This window comes from Ascidiella aspersa, chromosome 6, assembly GCF_963924565.1.
Source record: "Ascidiella aspersa chromosome 6, kaAscAspe10.2, whole genome shotgun sequence".
Taxonomy (NCBI): domain Eukaryota; kingdom Metazoa; phylum Chordata; class Ascidiacea; order Phlebobranchia; family Ascidiidae; genus Ascidiella; species Ascidiella aspersa.
In genome coordinates this window covers 18,118,802-18,139,912 of record NC_139452.1, presented here as the reverse complement: position 1 = coordinate 18,139,912, position 21,111 = coordinate 18,118,802, and the positions used below count along the sequence as shown (strand labels likewise).

General features: G+C 35.5%; 1 protein-coding gene across 2 annotated transcripts; it reads left to right on the top strand.

The window, feature by feature from the left end:
- The first annotated feature begins 1,214 nt into the window (after window positions 1-1,214).
- LOC146140587 (uncharacterized) lies at window positions 1,215-20,029 on the top strand. Of its 2 annotated transcripts, none has more exons than XM_083392023.1 (6): window positions 1,215-1,765; window positions 5,242-5,400; window positions 5,572-5,939; window positions 10,321-10,506; window positions 16,340-16,558; window positions 17,848-20,029. In XM_083392023.1, exons 1-6 carry the CDS (start codon window positions 1,482-1,484, stop codon window positions 17,997-17,999), a joined length of 1,368 nt encoding a protein of 455 aa, XP_083248149.1. In that variant the 5' UTR covers window positions 1,215-1,481; the 3' UTR covers window positions 18,000-20,029. The 2 variants fall into 2 exon arrangements, with proteins under 2 accessions (XP_083248149.1, XP_083248148.1); XM_083392022.1 differs by having other exon boundaries at window positions 1,217-1,765; window positions 10,318-10,506.
- Window positions 20,030-21,111: the final 1,082 nt, after the last annotated feature.

Sequence of the window (21,111 nt, the reverse complement as noted above, 5' to 3'; positions counted from 1 at the left end):
TTCGGCGCAACGTTAAAAAATAACGTTCAACAAACGTTCGAAGTGACGTCCAAAATGATGTAAAACATGTTAAGATCGACGTCTGTAATCAACGTTGTTTGTACGTTACAAATGACGTTGAAATTTGGTCGCATTGCGGTTTTTCTTAACGTTAATGTTGACGTTAGTGCTACGTTTTACATTACGTTTTGATAACACGACCTCGACGTATTTTCTTAACGTTCGTTTGGACACATTCCCACAACGTTTACTTAGTTTAAAAAAAAACTCCGAACGTCGAAAAAACGTTGTGTGTTAGCTGGGGTGGGAGACTATGCTTATCTTGTTAAGGATACTTTCTAGTAGTTGTATGTAAATTTTTAGGAAATTTTAATGTGCGGTTAGTTTTTAAAAATTCGACCAAATGTACCCCCCAAACTTTAATTTTTTTTGGTTTTCAAACACAAATGGGCTACGGAAAACCTATTTCGCTGAAAATATCTGAATGACCAGAGTGGGAGACTATGCTTATCTTATTAAGAATACTTTCTAGTAGTTGTACGTAATTTTTTAGGAAATTTTAATGTGCGGATAGTTTTTAAAAATTCGACCAAATGTACCCCCCAAACTTTAATTTTTTTTTGTTTTTAAGCACAAATGGGCTACGGAAAACCTATTTCGCTGAAAATATCTAAATGACCAGAGTGGGAGACTATGCTTATCTTGTTAAGAATACTTTCTAGCAGTTGTATGTAAATTTTTAGGAAATTTTAATGTGCGGATAGTTTTTAAAAATTCCACCAAATGTACCCCCCAAACTTTAATTTTTTTTGTTTTTAAGCACAAATGGGCTACGGAAAACCTATTTCGCTGAAAATATCTGAATGAATTGACAATCTGACTATATTGATGACAAAAAACGCGAAAATATTTAATTTTAGTCAGTTTTATAGGTAGGCTAAAGAAAGTGAAATTGTGGTAAACGGCGTAAAAAATGTTGAAAAAAGCATGAAAAATTATTTCGCCGAAATGACAATGGTGAAAAAAATTACGACAAGATATAAATCCGAATTTCCGAACCAATAAATACATTAATGCATTCCGAATTATACGATAAATCGATAATTGCATGTTTTCATCGGAACAACCTATAAAAATACTTGTTAATACTGTTTGGTATACCAAAGAGGGTTACACACATAAAAAAATTGTAAAATTATCCTGCCAAAATGACAGTGGTTCAGTTGCATTTGCAGAATGCAGTATCGTTTAACTTCCCTTTAGTGGTTGTCTCAGGGTCTATTTTTAGGTATTTTAATGATTACATTTTAAAGGCAAAATAAATCAAAACAAAAATGTAAGAAAATGCTTCTAGAAATGTAAGGAGAAAAAAAAGTGCAAACGAATTAAATTGTTTTTAAATGAACTGTCTGAAAATAATCCTGTAACTAATTTATTTGTTTTAAAGCATACAAAATTTGTTTTGGTAACATGTATCAAAAATGTGTACTTCAATATTGATAGTTGCAAGTTGCTCATTGTTTTTTTGCCTTTGTCTTCATAATGTTGATGCCAATACATTGGCTCCATATCCCAACACCACAGCATTATTGGATGAATGTAATATGTTAGAAACAAGTAAATTTATGTTGGACCATACATGTATTAAACAATCCAGAGCAGCACAAACAGCCATACACCAACTAACTGCTCCAACGCTTGAAGCATGTAAGAAAGTTTGTTGTGAATGGTCAGAAGGACCATGCGATCTAATATATTGGAACAAGTAAGATCTTTCTGTGGTATTAGGAATAATTATAATAAGAGTGGTATTATTTTTTATTTTTAATTATAAATCTGGGCTTAAATACATATCTTTTATATAACTGTTAATATAACGTTTTCATTGTAAGTGGAATGCATTCAGAAACCACAAGTCCCGATTGCCCCGTCTGGAAAGAATTGAGGGTGCAGGTCTAGTCACTAAAAAAAATTTGCTGGTGCACTTACTTTCCTTAGTGTACGTTATATTCCAGCCCATTCCTGCCAAACATGTTTGTCGTAAAACGATTCCCTAAAATCACAACAGTGACGTCATTTGGCATAAAATATTTACGGCCTTGTGAACTTACAATGGAAAAATATTATTTTTTGTAATATAAATTGTTACATATATTTTTTCAGGTACATATTTTGCAAAAAGAGTACGATTTTAGGCCAAAAATGTTATTTTTTTTTTTTTTTAAATAAATATTTTTATTTATTCAAGACTTTTTTTGTGTAAACCAGTAGCGTATCGTATCCAGGAGTCTGGCCCCCTTTTTTTGTAAGCAATATTATTTTTTTGTCAGGGTTTAACAAACTGTCCGAAGCGTCATTGATTTTAATGTAATTGTTGACTGATTAGCAAGTGTGTAACGATAATTGACAACGCTAAGTCAGGTCTTCCTTCTTTTTTTCATGCTAAAAACGTAGAGTTAGGTGCAGCTAATGTTTCTCGCTGTTCGCTGTCTGCGTTATATCCGCATCGTTTTTTTTTAACTGAAGAAGATTCTTAAAAGGTGATCGAATTGTGGCTGTTGTGCCCGTTTCAAAGTCACAATTTTTAATTTTTTAGGTTATGATAGGTAACGCAAAATTATTCTCTACAGGAATATTCCTAAGACCACGTGTTTAGTGTGCAATTGACACAACTTATTTTCCTTCAACCTCAGGTTGTATTTTTGCTGACTTGGCACAAAGCTTGGTGCTGATGTAGCGCTAATTGTGGCATAATAACACCCGGGAAAAACGATCTTCGTTTAGTATTGCAGGTAGCCTAAGACAAGCTTGTAATTTAGCGTAGTCTTGTACATGGAACTTATAAAACTGGGCTGCTGGTAGTCGATTATGGTTTTACCACAATTAATCCACATATTTTACTGTCTTCCCTTATTTTTTCGCATCAAGTTAACGATTGCACACTAGGCAGTTTCGCCTGGTATTAGTGTCGATGATACATGTGTCCGCATTGCGTCTAAATGTTCGCGTTTCTGATTTGTTTTTTATGTAATCATATAACATCATTATTCAATAATGTTAGATTGAAAATAGGAAAATTCCATAAGTTGAAAATTTGGGACATTTCCCCATTTATGATTTTTTGGATACGCCCCTGGTACCAGGATTACATACTGTTTAAGTGTTTAGGCCAGTGGTTCCCAAACTGTGGTACGCGTACCACTGAGAGTCTTTCAGGTGGTACGCGACTAACTTCAGCATACTTATTAAATTTGCGAAAACTTTCAACTTTTTAAACGTTCAGATTAGGTAATTTGTAATGTCGTTTCAGTTACCTTTGGTTTTGCACGTTTATGTAACAGTTATCTTGTTCAAGATAATAAAATGCTAATTGTTAGCTGGTTTAATATGTATGTAATAATAATGAACTGATAGCAGCAGTGTAGTATTTGATATTTCAATCATATATTATTGAACAGTACTACTAATTTATTCTAAAAGAGAAGAATAGTGAGAGAACAAAATTTTGTTAAAAATTTAGGAACATGTCTAAACGAAAGTACAGTCAGGGTCACAAAGTACGTGTTTATAGCTATTGAACACAATGGAGAAGCTCTTTCACAATGTGTATGAAGCGTGGAGAGTTCGTAGGGGGCTACAAGAGGGCTGCTGACCTTGTAGACGAGGGCCGACGGCTGCCTAAGTCTTTTACAAGTTCTTAATCCGACTCTAAAGGAGCAGGCCGCTAGAATACCTGTCCTTAACTTCTTGTACTCTAAGCAAAGACAATCCACTCAGTAGATAGTTGCTCTTAGAGTATATTCACAAATCTCAGAAATACAGCGATAAACAGAGCGGTGATTCAAGCCGCTAATCAGTAAGACGTATAAAATAGAATGAATTGTCAAAAGCGGAAAGGCAATTCGCTAGGCGCGGCGGTCACACATCAGTGGACAATGGTCACGTGTATAGTGACGTAAAAAGAGGCTAAATGCCACAGTGTATCTGTACGAAATATGTTATCATGCTTGAACCGAGTGATCAAACTCGTAAATCTCGTCAAAACATCTGCCCTTAATACTCGGTTGTTTAAACGTCTTTGTGAGAATCTTAGTTCCAATTACACCTGTTTTCTCTATTACACACGGAGGTGCGCTGGCTCTCACATCCATCGCATTAAAACTATTTGCTGTGTTTTGTATAACTTATGGCTTTTATGTCTTCCTGGAATGACATTTGTTGAACTTTAATACAGCTACATGCTCATTTTCTTATCTATATGCTAAAATATTTATAGTTTGAGATATTCTAGTCGGATGTAGGCCTAACTTAGGTGGTACATGAACACTGTAAAAAAGCTTAAAATGGTACGCGAGAAAAAAAGTTTGGGAATCACTGGTTTAGGCATTAGGAGAGCGAACAGCGAGGATCATTACCTGTGCCTAACTTAACGTTTATTAGAGTACAAAAAAAAAGATTTGACTTGACGTTGTCAATTGTTGAATTCAAACTTGCTAATCAGCCAACCTGAACGTATAACATAACAGAAAAACATCCTGTGTTTACCAAACAAAAACAAAAAAACTTGCGTTTGATTTTGGTCTGGCATTAGTTTAAGACGCATGACTGAATTAAACATTAAAAACACTGCCGCTTCGAACAGCTTGTTAAACCCTGACAAAAAGGAACGAAAAACAATAAGATTCCATACGAAAATGGGGGTTCGAACCCCCACCCCCTCCCCTAGACATGCCACGGGGCGTTGGCATTGTTTAGGACAGACTTATGTCAGTTGCAATGTTGACTGTGTAACCTCACATCAATCAAGGTTTTAATTTTTTTTACCATTAAAATTCTGGATTTCGAAGGGGATGTCAAGAATCCTAGACACGCTACGCTTTTTCCTTAACCGGAGCAGGGATGTTAGCTGACTCGGCGCACAGCTGTGCTGCATAATTTACAAAAATTATTTTAGCATAGTATTGGGAAATTTCCTTGATTGGTAATTCCAATAGTTTAAAACATATTTTTTCTCAAATTATAAAGAAAGGTAAAATACTAGTATTTAAGATTTAACAATTTAATACCTTTACCATATGGGTAATGTTTTTTTTTTCGAAAAGGGTCAGCGGTTTGGTCACAAAAATAAGTTTTATGAATTTTTTGCAGTTTTAAAAATAATAACTTTATCCTATTTTCTTGGGAAAAGTAGTCTGTGCAGAGCCTTCTTTTGTAGAGTATAATATGGGAAATATATTTAAGTTTACAGCAGTGTTTCATCATGAACTACTATGTCCTGAGTCTATGTCCTTTGTTTTCTCCAACCACACAACAATCCTCGAGCAGCTTCACACTTCTTTTAAGTGTTTCACAGAGGGTGAACTCCCAATTGAGAAAGCATTTACTCCGCAAAGGATACAGGTTAATCTCAATAATATAAACAATTTTTTTTTAATATTCCTAAAGCTGTTACCTAAATATGTTATGGTTATTAGTTGTATCTTTAATGTTATATTAATCTGCTGTATGATTTGATATTGTTTAAGCTGTTGTTATTTAATTGATATGTGTTATATGTAATGTGCACAACAGGAATGAATTGCAAAGTCGCCTTGGCTGTTCAGATGATGAATTTGTGTGTGATAATTGGGATTGTGTACCTGCTAAACATGTATGTGATGGAAAACCACATTGTTCTGATAACTCAGATGAAAATGCTTGTTCTAAATGTTTGGGCAGTGATGGTCAATATGTGGCAATTGGTAAGCAGTACATACCACATGATCAATCAGATAAATGTAAGGTGTGCATTTGTGGAAAAAATTCATCTGCAGTTTACTGTTACTCCGCTACTTGCTACCTCAAGCAAGTAAGAGATTGCTTCAGCCCAAACAGGGATATTTGCTGTCAATGTCAATCAAAGCAAAACTTTAAAGATCTTGTAACACCACCATCAGCAGGTAACTCCAGTCTGCTATTGTGTTAACAATATATATATTATATATTAATTAAAAGTTAGAATGTTGGTGATAATAAAGGGATTTTTGTCTAAACAAATTTACAGCAGTTTATTTAAATTTACATTTCATTACGTCCTAAATATAAATAAAATCTAATTAACTAACAATGGAACAATTATAAACCCAAGTGAGGCACACTTTGTAAGCTACTTGATCAAAACAATCCTACAATGTTTTTTTATTTATTTTACAACATGCAAAAACAGGTCTATGCAACTTGTCACAACCTTTAGTTTAAGAAATATTGAAGTGAAACATGTTAATTTTGCACATTATTTGACAAGCTTTATCTGTAAAACTTTCTTAAATAAATCATTCTGAATTGGTCGCCCCTTTCTTCTTTTTATCCCTCAAACAGTGGTGGGCAAACTTTTCGTCCAGGCCCAAAACACCCTTTCAAAAGTTATTGAAGGCCTATTCCGTAAAACCACTTTGCCAACAGAGCGAATCAAGAATTTTTGTTTGGAATGGCTATGAAAATTGTACAATGATGTCTTAAAGTTACTTCACAAAACAATTAGGATTAAAAACACCTGTTGTTAGCAGGTTGGCAGACTATTGCCGGCCTACTGGTGAGAAGTATTTTTGACGTAAATTCTTCAGTTTTTGGTCACGCCCCAAAACTTAAATGATGTGTTCGGCTAAGGAAAGTATGAATCTTGCTATGTTTTTGCGATAAACAAGGCTATTATTAAGTAAATTAGGTAACAAAACGTTGCGCCAAAGGCGCAAAAATTTTTGTGACTTTAAGTCATTAGCGAAAACATAAGGGGCTTGTGAAAGTATAACCTGGGGCCTGGGGGTGTGTACGTACATGTCTGCTTTTCTTACTTTAAAAGTGTTACATAGATAAGCTGTTTTCAGGCAAACTTGTGTGAAAACATGCAGCTCAAACCAGATTGAAAAGCACGAAAAAATATTCTTTGGATATATTAGGATAACATATTACCTTTAGGAAAATTTGTTAACCTAGCAAACCTAGCAAAACCAGGCTAAAGTTCGCGCGAAAATTTTTTTGCGTTTCCGTAATTAAAACAACTAAAAATATACTTTAGGCCCATGGTTCTCAACCGCTGATCTGCGGACCGGTGCCGGTCCGCCAAATATATTAAAATTTTATATCTCAATTGCAAAATGCAAGATGTTAAACGCTTGTACATCAAATTTAGAACTTCGCCAGTTTCGTAATTAAAGCATTGTGACATAACATAAAGTTATTGATATTTTGGACTTCATCGTACGTCACAATGCTGCAAGTGTTGTGCCCAACTGTTTAAAAGTAGGCTACAACTCGTTGTATGTGAAAGCTAAGAAGACTTTTGTTGTAATTAAATTTTGGGTTGATTGTGATTTTTGAAGGTTCACCGGTCTGCAAAATTTGTTTTGAAATTTTACCGGTCCGTAAGCTAAAAAGGTTGAGAACCACTGCTTTAGGCCTTAGGTGAAGAAGCATAGCCTGGTACATCCTCAATATGCCGATGCAAATGTTATTCCTGTACATTTAACAGGAATGGGGAATTCAACTCAATATACAGGAATTGAACTCAATATAGGAGTACTTGCCAAATCAAAGTAAAACTACCAACACATAACAATTGTATGATCAAAATTGTGTACTTTTTAAAATAATAAACAATCTATATGCCTTATACTGGCTTATTCTCACTAAACAACGTGCTTCACACTACCGTAACTTTTTTCAAAATAGCACAAAATTAATTTCTGGTAATTGTAATGTGTAATGTTATTACATATTTCCGCTTTTCAAAAATAGATGATATTAAATATGTGTGGAAACAACCACAAGGTTTAATGGTGAAAATAACAGCCCAAATAGACGTAAAAAGCGACATGCTGTATTGTTCAAACATTTCGACAAATGCTCATGCCATCATCAGTGATATGAAGGCCACATCAGTTACACCCGTTTATATACACTTTAGTCGCACAAAGGAATGAATATTTTCACCATTAAACTTATGAACAGATCCGTATATAGTGTTCCAAACCACAAGGTATTTTGTAAAATTGATGTTGGAAAAAAACTTAAAAAAAGAATTTTAATTTAAAAATTTTTATTTTTATTTTTTTACTTGAATTTTTGTTGCACCAATTTCTTCGGTTTTCTGGCTGATTGTTCGACGGCATAGTCGCCAAGTCGCCGGCATTTTGCCATACTGGTTGTTAGTAAGCGAACTAGTGCACAAATTTGTGGGTAAAGTGGGCAAAACTTCAATTAAAAGGATACATGACACACAGAGCACATAAAACACTTATTTACACAGTTAAACTTGGCTAAAAGTAAAGTGAATGGGGGGTTTTATCTGGAATGGGATGCAGCAATAAGCCAAATTTAAACTGTTAGCTTCAATTACTTTTAAAATACAGTGCCATAAATGTACGACTATAATGCAGTCCACAACCACAACTATATAATAAACTAAAATAATGATAAATAGCATCCGGCACTCAAAAAATTGCTGAAAGGCACACATTTGGGCTATGGCCGACAGTTTGCCAACCTTGTCAACAACCTTTTATATTTTCTACTTTAAGTTCTCTTTATTTTATCATGCTGAAAACAATCATACTATTGCACCTTAATACCTAAGTTTAAGAAGGTATATTTTAAGCAGCATATTTTTATAGCAAGCATATTGATCTGGAAACTTGGGTTTACGAAATTCTCACATTAATCAGACATATACTAATTTGTATTAAGCGCTTAGAAAAGTTAACTACTCAAAGCCTTAGTGCGAGCAATTCAAAAAAAATTATCTTGACTAACATTAAATGAATTTATTTTTCTTTGTTGTACTCACCAACAAGCAGGGCTGCCGAGTCTGTTAAAAAAAGTCTGACTCAGCCTGAAAAATATATTTGTAGATTCTGTTGAGTCTGTCTCGGATTCAACAGCCTGTGTTTCACCCATTTACATAACTAAATAGGGTATAACTGTATATACAGCAGTCCAATCATTTGGGTGTTATATAACTCAGCCACTCACTAAACAGGGTTGAAAAACATTCTACTATTTTATTCTACCTTTACGATTTGCAGTTTTTGGCCTTTTCGGTTTCTAATTTGATGCTACACGTGCACATGTCTGACTCTTGACTACTGACATAGTCTAGTCCAGTGATGGCGAACCACTGACCCGCGAGTCACGAAGTGACCCACCACAGATTAATACGTAATGGGTGGCGATCCTTTCAGGGAAATCAAGAACTCGTAGACTAAGAATTCTGAAATCCCAGGTTAAACCATGCTGAAAAGCTTTCTGCTGAATTCCTGTGATCCAATAAAAAATGCTGCAGCATGGCTAACTATTTAGGTTTCTAATATTCGTGGGAATCCGAATTTGGAAATCGTACAAAAACCTTGATTTACCATCCAAGACAATAACACTTGAAACGACGCATCAGCAAAGTTTCGCATAAAATTAGCATATAATTAAATATATGACCCACTTGTGCATTTTGTAAGGATTAAGATTGTGTTTGTGACCCGCACGATAAAAAGTTCGCCATCCCTGGTCTAGTCCCTGATCCAACCCCGGCAAAACAAATCAACTCCATCAAGTCCTGAGTCCGACTCCACAGCAGTACAAATAAGTAGTCTAATAATTGATAATAAATACAAGATTTGCTTGGGTCTTATCTGGATTAGAATAGTTTGCCCACCAATATAAAAAGTTTTGCTTACTTAGTATGTGAAAAAGCCACATTCCAGTCATGGTCCCTGAACATTGTGTGCTTAGGTTGCTCCGAGCATTACTAGCGGAAACTTGGGGTGCTCATCCCCCCTAAATAATGATAAAAAGATCATGTAAATTTTGTTTGATGCATGCAACTTGGGACCATGACAGTTAGTGAAATACTAGCAATTAAGCAAAATACCTGCCTAGCAAATAAAAAAAAATAAATGTTATTAATACAAATGTTACAAAGTCTGGACCTTTAAGGGCGAATCCCTAAAGCGTTATCACAATTTGTTTTCACATTTATCAAGCAATAAAAATGAAAAAAAACATAGTACCTTACTCCACTTTTAAACTTATGTTTTCGGCGGGCATTTAGTGACTGGTCATAATTTATCAAAACTTGCGCCAACTCTGTAAATAATACATAGCAACCAATGTGCTTTTCTTGCTATGTTTAAAAAGATGTTTTAAAAAAGAAATCAAAAGAAATCTGCCCTATCAGTTAAGTGGTGGATACCAATATATCAAATAAATAGAATAGCGGTCAACCTTAGTGTCAAATCAATATGTCTGCGCCTCTAAAATTAATTTACTTTACTGAATATTTTTATTCAGCAGATGTTCCTTTTGCTAACCTTTCGGACACCCAACGCCTCATAGTGAGTTGTATGTCAGTCCTGGTCATCATCACCCTTCTTCTCTTTTTATCGCGTAATATTCTACATAGAGGTAGGAGGGCAATCTACCACAACCATACCTACTTCTCCAGGAGTCATACCAGACGAAATCAGCCAACAGCAACAGGTCTACAAAAGCATATTAAAAAAATTATTACTATTTTGTTATTATAATTCCTGGTGTATGACACATTAGGGTTGTTCAGATTTAACTTTTTTTAGAAAAATTATGCTTCCTGCTTGATTTCCCATTATGTGTCACATAAAAATGAGTTTCGTTAGTTTTCAAAACAATTGGACAACATTTAGGGGCTCCGCAGACACCCCAAAGTTATCACACTGAAATTGCTAAAATCTGGGACTTCCCCTAACACGATACTGTACGTTTTTCTTAAAAAACACAGAAACCTTTGAATTTTTATATTAAACAATGGCAAGAAAGCATCACTAATCTATTTTCCAGTTTTATATAACTTAAAATGTATTCTTAAAGCCCCCAAATACCAACTTTACCCCATTTTTGGAGTTGTCATTTAATTTATCACATATGTACAATAAAATATATTTTAACAAATGTATATTATGAAAAGCAAAGTATTTTAATCAACAGTGAATAAAGAAGGAATATAGCAAAAGTATACCAATGTAATAGTAAAAAAATGTAAAAAGGAACATCATTGAATAGCTTTTTTTATTTTTTAGCCAAGTTTTTTTTTTAGAAAATCTGGGTATGATTGCCTGTGATCTTCAACAGCTTGTAGCAAGTTGTTTGTTACTGTGGATTGTCGGTTAGTATAGCAGCACAATCTGTGTTTACTTTTAACCCCTCTTTCTGCGGCATCATTCACAACTTTAACAGTACATGAAGACTTTAACTCGTTGTACCCATTATGAGCACCATGAATCGGGAGAATGCGTCGGCCAATCACATATCTGATTAAGTAGCGTAAAATAAACCAGGAATCTGTGCCAATCAAATCCTCTAAAGTGGTTAACTTTTAATTTTATGATGCAAAACTTGAATTCCTTGGTGAAATCTTCTGGTTTTGCAGTTGTAAGAAGTTTTCGGGCAATTGCTGCCTTTGTCATTTGTGGGTGATTACCAAACATGGAAAATGTGACAAGTTTGTCTAGAAAAATATCATCATTACCCATCTGTTCAGACCACATAAACATTTTTGGCCTTAGAAAACTTGTCCCATCCACCTTGTACTGTGTGTTGCACCAGCTTGATCTTCTTCTTCTTTCCTATGGACGATCTTATTATTCCAGTTCAAATGTCCGGGCAGAAGTCGAGATGCCAGCGGATAGTCTCATCGTTCAAGAGTGTCAGACCATTTGTCCCACTTGGTTGGCGATATATCGGCACCGTGAGACTATGTGATCTGCAGTCTGTTCCTGCAAACCACAGTCACAGAAGCCCCATTTATTCATGGAAGACCTGGCACGCCCGACCCCTGTTCTCAGCCTGTTAAGGCGAGTCTAGGCTCGAATAGACAGGCCAAAACCCTAAGGCTTATTGGAGGTGGTGGGGTAATAGTGGTGGAGAGGGGTAATATTGCTCCTCGTTCTATTTGGTGGCCATCCATTCACCTACACCAGAGCTTTCACATTTCTTCAGTGATTTGAGTGCAGCTGGTTCAAAGGAGCATCTCGAGGATAGCAGCCTTTGGTATTGTGGCTCCTCTGGGGCGAAGCTCAGTGGGCTGGATGCCTGCCAGGGTCGGAATATGAGTGTCCTGTCCAGATGCAATGCGAGGTATGTAGACATGGAAATCCAAAGTTCTTCCATTGGTATTGACGGACAACACACGTTTAATTTCCTTGTTATTGAGGTGGACTAAGAGTCCTCTCAACACTGCGCCAATTCCCTTCAGCATGCAAGATCGCCCAGTCATCAGCGTATGTTTGGAGACTGTGGCGGGCAGATCACTGTAATAAACATTAAACAGCAAAGGAGCCAGAACTGATCCCTGAGGCATGCCGTTTGTAAGGCATCATAACCTGCTCTGATGGAGCCGTTGTTTGTCTTAAAACAAAGCTGTGATTACGGACAAGTTCCATAATCATGCTGACCATGTGTTTGTTAAAAATATTAATCACTGATTATGCTGCTATGTTAAATGACAATCCTCAGCAACGTGCAAGCTTGCTACAGGCTGTTGAAGATCACAGGCGATCATAAACAGGTTTTAAATAATTCGATAAAATGTATTTTATTGAATATATGTGATAAATCAAATGACAACTCTAAAAATGGGGTAAAGTTGAGCTTTGGGGGCTTTAAGAATACATTTTAAGTTACATAAAACTGGACAATAGATTAGTGATGCTTTCTTGCCATTGTTTAATATAAAAATTACAAGGTTTCTTTGTTTTAAAAGAAAAACGTACAGTATCGTGTTAGGGGAAGTCCCGGATTTTATCAATTTTAGTGTTGTAACTTTGGTGTGTCTGCGGAGCCCCTAAATGTTGTCCAATTGTTTTGAAAACTTGTGAAACTGATTTTTATGTGACACATAATGGGAAATCAAGCAGGAAGCATAAATTTTCAAAAAAAAGTTAAATCTGAACATTCCTAATGACACATACATAAGGATGACACTTGAGGTACGGTATCTGTTTGACAGTCATCAAAAAGTATATTTTAATGTTGTACAATTATCAGGTTGAGAACAACTGCTTGGGAATCATAATATATAAACTAAACCCTCCTAAAAATTTGAAATGCCAAGGGGGTCATTCCATGCCTAATATAAAAGCATGGAATGAACACATGTTCCCAGATTTTCTTGATACATGAAACAAATAGCAACCTTAAAAAGAAAAATTAATTTTCAAAAAAATTGAGTGTTTAATTATAATCTGTTTCCAAGATTTGAAATGTTGACCACTAGGTGAAAATGTGGCAATTTTATGTTCCTCTTTACTGCCATTATCTCTGTAGACCGGTGATTCACAGCCTTTTATGGCTTACAGCACCCCTCAAAAATAATAAATAGACTTTCCGCACCCCTCAAAAATAATAAATAGACTTTCCGCACCCCGACTGGAATTTTCGTTGAGTTTTACTATAAATGGAACTGGAATAACACAATAAAAAAAACAAAAAAAAACACACACATGTATAGGAAAATGTAATTTAGGGTATCTAATCGGGTATTTAATTGTACACAAAAAGTTGTATCAATACGTTTAACAATTGAGCAAAAATCAGTTTCTTAAAAAAACTTAAATACCTTTTGGCACCCTTGAGCATTAAAAGTGGCACACCAGGGCGCCAGGCACCCTGGTTGAGAACCACTGGTGTAGACTGTAGAGGCTTTGGTTTGTAACCAAAATAGCATGCTGTTTTTAAAGATGTTGCTTGAAACACTATGTATCGATTTTCCACTATGTATTGATTTTCTTAAAGTTTTCTGACTCTTAAAATAGAAATTCTAAAATGCTTATCTTGCAATTAGATAACTTAACAACAATATATAAGAGGTAACAGTTCAGCTGCATACAACAATTGTACAGACGACATGTAGAATAACCAATGATTGGCTAAAATATATATGTTTAACATACTGTACAAGGTTATTGCATATACCTTTCATTATTATTAATGGATATAATTTGTTAAACTAAGGGAAACTTGAAATCTAAATGAAATATTTACAAGTTAAAAAAAAAATTTTATTGTGGTCAATAATTAAATTATTAAACCAGTTAAATGTCAGAGAGATTAAAGATTCAACTTCATTGAAATAAAATTTGTTGAAATACAATGGTGGATATTGTTATTTTTTACAACATAATTTAGAACCGAACGGTAAAAAGATTCTGATTGCACATCAATGATAAAAGTCAAACTAAGTACAGAACTTGGTAAACTGATAATCAGTTTGTTGGATGTTAGGTAATAAAGATTTTTCATAATGGTTTAAAAGAGCAGCTTTGTCCTCTTCTTTTGACAAAGAAATTTTTTCCACGTCCCTCTGTGGCTATTCGATCGGGTGGAGAACTTTTCAATCAGTGTTTGGCCAAACTTACCTGCCAGGCCATTTGCTCGTCTAAACAATACAACAAAGGTTTTTTAACTTTTGGACAGATGCGAAACCCCAGATATATAATCCCTGGACTAGAAATCCCTGCAATTCCCATGTAAAATAATTAGGGATTTTTGTTTTTATTATCTGCCTTGGTTTCACACTATTTTTTTATCTTGATTGTTGGCACAATTTTATCTGCGTTGGTGTTCCAGAAGACCTTTTGAACATTAAAGTACGACAAAATACAATGTTTTCTTGAGTTCCATTTTCCTATGCCTATTTTTTTCTTAATGTCAGAAGTCCTTATATTCTCTGATTAGCCACCATGATGGGGTAACCGGGGTAGTCTCAAGACTTTGAGCGGATGGTTTTAGAACTTAAAAAAGTCTAAAACTTGCTGATAAGGGAATATAATGCGTACAAGTGTTGCGCAAAAGATTGCAGAGCAAAGATGATATGTTAACTAGACAGTAAAACAATATGCTGCAAACAATATAAAATGACCACTGTCAGTAAAGCATTACTATTGCTCACTATTACACTGTGCGTAACCTCTTTGAATATTGGCCTTAAATTGGCCTTTAATAACCCCGTAGCATAGTTTTGTACCATAAGGTGTTTCACCACAGCTACAGGTCTTTATCCGAACTTGCCATTACGTGGTCAAACATTAAATTATAGCGGTTCCAATTATGTGATACAAACGGCAAAATTGAATAACAATCTTTTAATTATTGAGACAAAAGATAAAACTTAGAAGAGATTCAATTTACTTCATTCATTGACAAGAGTGCAAGTATGACCATTCCTGTTGCTTAATTGTGGTTTAAATTTTACACTGCATGTTATGATTGGAATACAGAAGCTATCATTATGTTGGCCAATAGTAAAAGGCGATGAAACAGATGACTGGTTCGATCATCTAAAAATCATACCAATCCACAACAGGTCCTAAAAACAGGCCGTACTTTCATTGATAGCACTTCATTGTAGCTAGGTAAGCCATAACAGTGAAAGTTTCGGACTCCATCCATAAGACCGAGATAAGAACAACACCAAAGTCAGAATAAAACACAATTCGGAATAAAGCCAAAATAGGATTAATACCGAATGGTATGAGCACCGTCTAAATCGAAATAAGTCCTAAATCCGTTGGAATAAGACCTAAAAGGTCAGAATCAGGCCTAAACAACACTTTAACTAACCCCGAACCCCACTCCGAAGTACATCACTAACTTCCCTAATAATTTCAACACTAACTCATTTTCTAACCCCACCAATGACCCCAAACAGGACCAAAAATCCGGTGCCAAAACAGCGGCACCCTGACGGCGCCGGTCAGACTAGGGCGTCCAAGCGTAGTCACCAAAACGGCCGATGCCAGACCGATGGCCCCCGATCGTCCCATACCTCTACCTAGGGTTTGGGCGTGATTTTGGCCATTTAGGCCTTCTTGCGTTGAATTTAGGCCTTATTCCGATAAATTAAGGACTAATTCCGACGAATTTAGGGCTTCTAGGCCTTATTCCGATGAATTTAGGCCCTATTCCGACACATTTACGTATTTTTCATGCTGTACTGGATATTCTGCGTATTTGGCATAATCATTTCTAGAACGAGCACCCCCAAAGGAAATCTCACAAATAAAGCCTATGCAGAGATAAGACACTCACGCACACCCCAAAACTAACACATTTCTACCTAGTAATTAAACACTACAAATTCATATCTTGGAAACCGGTCATGATAGAACCCTTAATTTTTTGGGAATATTACTTTTTAATGAGATCTTTAATTGTTTTAAGTATGAAAAAAATCTAAGAAAAATAAGTAAAAAAAATAAGGATGGAATGACTGATGTGTGGTGACCGTACTAAGGACGAGGCAGCTTTGGAGTGAAATATTTATACTTACATTCTCTAGGACGCTATTGCCGCGAAAGCGATACTGTTTCCTTTTTCGACCCCGATGGACTTCGAGGGCCCCCCTTGACCGATCAACCACCCTCATACAACCAACTAAAACCTCTTGGTTATGACGTCACTTCGAACAGTAATGAAACCCTAGGAGCGCCACCTTCTTATCGATCAGAGAACGTCAGCAATGATAATAGCATGAACAACATCTTCGAATTAGATCAAGGTATCGCCTGCATTAAAAAGACAGTGTTCGGTTATTTCTGTTACTACAAATTATATGCAACATTTAATAATGCTTTAAAGTTGTCTAGCTGTTCTAAGTAGTATTGACCATGGCAAAGCTGGAAAAACTAGCGTGTTTTGAGGTCCGAACTTACAACCTCAGGGATAGTCGCAATACCGACAACTACCCATTACTAGTTCTGATCTAGAAACGACCATAGATATCCTGCTGCATCCTGGTTGTACATACAACTTCATATAACAGAGTGTTGCTCATCCAGCAGTATTAAAATGTATTAATACTGCTGGATGAGCAACACTCTGTTATATATTATGCCTGGCAGCAATAGCTTATTCCATACAACTTCATGTTAGGAGATCAGCAGTCCAGGTCGAGCAACTAAGCCTGTAGTTTTCAAACATTTTTAGTTTGCGGCAGAGTAAAAATATATAAAATATTTTCGTCGCAGTTTCTTTAAAGCAACTATTTTATAACTTGACAACCGTTATTAATACATGCCAAGACATTAGGTAATTGACTGTAATTTTATTAGTTTTCCAATGGATAGTGTGCATTCTCCGAAGCTTGTTTGCATCCGTTGTAGTAATACAAATATGTTATTTCACAAAATACAAATGTTACGCGACACACTTCTAACACTTTGCTGCGACACGTATGTTGAGAATCGCTAAAATTAGCCATGGAATCCACATTGTGCGATCTAGCCCTGTTAAGGATGAACGAACATGACCAATTTGATCATGTACGAACAGGGTGCCGTAATCGGTCATCAGTACTACTTCAGTAGGGCTAGATCACAATAAATACCCATATGCATTCTAGGGCTTGGTTGCTTTGGCCTGTTGACCCCCTATCATGGAATTGTATGCATGAACAAGATGCAACAAACAATTGACCTATGGTTGTTTCTCGACTTGCTCCACTATGAGCCTATGTAGCTCAGTCGGTAGATCAACTGCCCCAGCATGACCGAGGTTGTGAGTTCAAACCTTACCGCAGGCTGGATTTTTCTAAATCTTGCCTTACTTGTCCTACAATTCTGATTAGGCCAACTACTTTCAGTAATTGGCTCTTCCGAATGAACCAAATAAATGCGACATGCGTATAAGTGATCCTAATTTAAAAATTATTAAAAAATTAGTCCTGTCAAAATACTAAATTTTTCAGGACTCTCCCTTTTTTATAATGATTGCCTTAAATGTTTTTTTTAGATTAGTTTAGTCTTCATACAGTGTTCTGAAGTACATTTACCAATCGTGTTTATGTAGGATTAACCACTTCAGCTTCCACCGAATCACCATCATCTATAGAATCCCAATTAACATCGATGGGCGACTGTGCCCCTGTAAGTCCTCTGAGCACTACTTCCGATAGCCCATTGCTTAGTGCCACCCAGCCAAGCGCTACTGACCCTCATTAGCTACAGACCAGTTTACGTTGCTTGTTGATGTTACTTGTCATGTATTTATGCTGCGGTTTGTGCCTACTTGTCCGCTTGAAAGGTCAAACATCGCCTTTGGGGCTGTGTTGTTTACATCAGGGGCGGGGTAGGAGGCACGTGGCCATGTACCCCCAAAACTTTTTTTTTTCGCCTATTTAAACTAACAAATTCAATTTTTGCGCTTTGCGCGAATCTAAGTTATGTTTCTAGTATGCCCATTGCCCATTTTGATAACATGTTTGTAGCCCAAAGCTATCGTGCGTTTCATCGCACTCTAAAAATTGAATTTTTGAATTTAAATGCCAGATTCGACAACATCCTTGTAATGTGGTTTTGTATTAAAAGTAACACCTTTATCACCCAGTGTTTCTTGTTTTTTTTTACCTTACGGCGCACCTGTAGCCTCAGAAGTGGTGGCGCATCTATTTGTTTAGTTTGACCAATATTTCCCTTGAAATGCCTGCAATTTTGTATTTTATGGGCTTCTTCACGCTTTGAAGTAACTTTGTAAACTCATCTCTGAAAATATTTTTAAACAAAATTTCTGGATCCGCTACTGGTTTACATTTTACTTATTTTCGTGGATAATTAGATGATTTTGGAAGCAATAAATCAGTTTGTTTGGTTGTTAAGATAAATATCCTTTGATATAAGCACTATAAGTATTTTGTTCAAACAGAAGCTTGGATAATTGGGTTATAATTTTGTTTAATTTATGTCTTAACTTCCTTGTTGCGAAAATGATTATACTGCAGAGGTATTATCACATGCTGGACGTATTTTAAGCTCTTCATCAATGTATTAATGTTGTAAGGGGCTTCAAAAAAATATTTTTTTATCTTTAAAATGTGATTGATGTACTGTAGTTTAATCAAGCAATTTCAGTTCTTGTAATAGTGTCCTTACTGTTTCCTGTCGCTTTTTCCAGTATTACATTAACTTGTTTAACTTTTTATGCTTTCCTGTGTTTCACTTAGTTATAGTTTTTATTTGATTACCTCTTAAAGCAAGGGTCCGAACTCTAATTACCCCGGGGACAAAATAAAACCATGTACTTAACCGCGGTAAGTGCAAAATAAAACCATGTACTTACCCCCAAGATTGCCACAATATTATGTGCGTATTATTGGCGTGCCAAACACAGTAAATTGGTATTTACTTAACTTTTTTCGCCGTGCTGCGTCGTCATAAAACAAGTAATCCTAAAAAGATTGTAGTTTTTGATCGAACTCGTGCTCAAATAAGCAACTGTTGTCAAGTCTAATCGCGCACAACTCGAGAACAACGCACTCATCTGGTCTAAGCCGGCAAAGCTTTTCTTTTCGATATATGCTTGACCAATTAAGCACATAAAAATGCACATTGCTTATTACAATAATGTTTATCACGATGATTTCGCAACTACTAAAATCGTTGATCCAGTTTTAATTGCAAAGACGTTATATTTTCGCGTTTACGGCAAAAAATGCATTACTGAATGACAACAGATTTTTCATTTTATAGATAGCCCACACAGCGCTAGTGCCTGATCACTGAAAAGGTATAAGAAAAATCGTTTTAGGAAGCTGGTTAATTGGTTTATCCAGTTTTAAAGTAGCAAAAAAACATACCACGTTATGTACAACGCGTTTGAAGTGGAAAGATCGACATGAAGAGTAACAGTTGGTCACCATTAACCCCCTAAATCTGTCCTAGTTTAATGTATAATTTTTGACCCTTTGTATGTACGTACGACACGAATACTGTACCCTTTTGGACCAACGGCACTCGATTACTAGAAATGTTAAATGGTCAATATAATCAGGAAAACACTTTTTAAATTCATCGCTAAGATTTTTATTGGCCTAAGTAAACTAAAACACATAGGCACTAAATTAGATTTTAATTATTTTATAATTTAAAATGCGACGCGAGGCGCACAAAGTGTTCTCACGGGCCTTTTGTTTCAGACCTCTGCTTTAAAGGGATTCTCGTTGGTTTTTGCTTTGTAATGTTTAAATAAAATTATTGCAACATTCGGTGCGTTTATTATGTTAACATTACAGTGATGTTATTGTTTCGCGCAAGTCGCAAAAAAGCTTTAACTGCATAAATTCGAGTTGCAATTTGGTGGTTACATAAAAAAGTGGACCAAATTATTTCAAAAATCGCGATAAAATTTTTTGATAGATAGTTAAAGTGGCAAAAATTCTAGAATGAAAACACACGTTAAAAAATTATAGTTTTAAAAATAACCGTTGTTTGGTATGGTAAAATACTTGGCAGCACGTAAGCGTTGTTTTGCAATTTTTTTTTAACAAAATTTGAAGGCCACTGATTAATTATAAAATATAATACGTTTCTCATACGATAAATTGTCGTTAAACTGATTTAAAAAAACCCGTACTGAGCGTAAAATCAAAATAGTTATCGCTTTCTGTCACAAATGGTGAAGATGGAACGAACTTTTTTACTACCGAGAAACATTCAATTATTTCTATTTTATCTGCTATCCGAGTTAAGGGCTATCTTTTATTTATTTGCACAATTTGATCAAGGGAGTAACCCAATAAACAATTTACCGTTAGGAAAACATTTTTATTGGGCTGTGTGTTAACTGCCAATAACGTTTTTTCGTTAAGTGTAGACTCTCAGCACAGTTGAGAAAACAACATATATTACGTCATTCAAAATTTGTGGAAACGTTTAGTTCTGGCTTTCCTATAACGTCATACGAAAATGTTATATGGCCGTAGGCCTAAATGTGTAGACTCCCAGGTGCTGAATTTTCTATTAACGTCATACGAAAATTTTCTTAACACGTAAATGCGTGGAAGGTACTTACAACACCGTGCTTGTTTTAAATTTTTTACAAAAGAAACGAAATAGTGGAACCTAAGGTAGTATTCGTGTTTGGATGACAATTTAGGGGTAATCTGACAAAAAATCGGAAAAATAATTTTCGCCCAACGAATCTTTATCAATGGCATATTCAATGGGATCCGATGAAAGAGTAGGCCTACCGCTGGTCAGAATGAGGACATAAATTTGTGTTATAATGGAAATAAAATAACGAATTTTGGAAATATGTAACTATCCGTTAGATATTTCC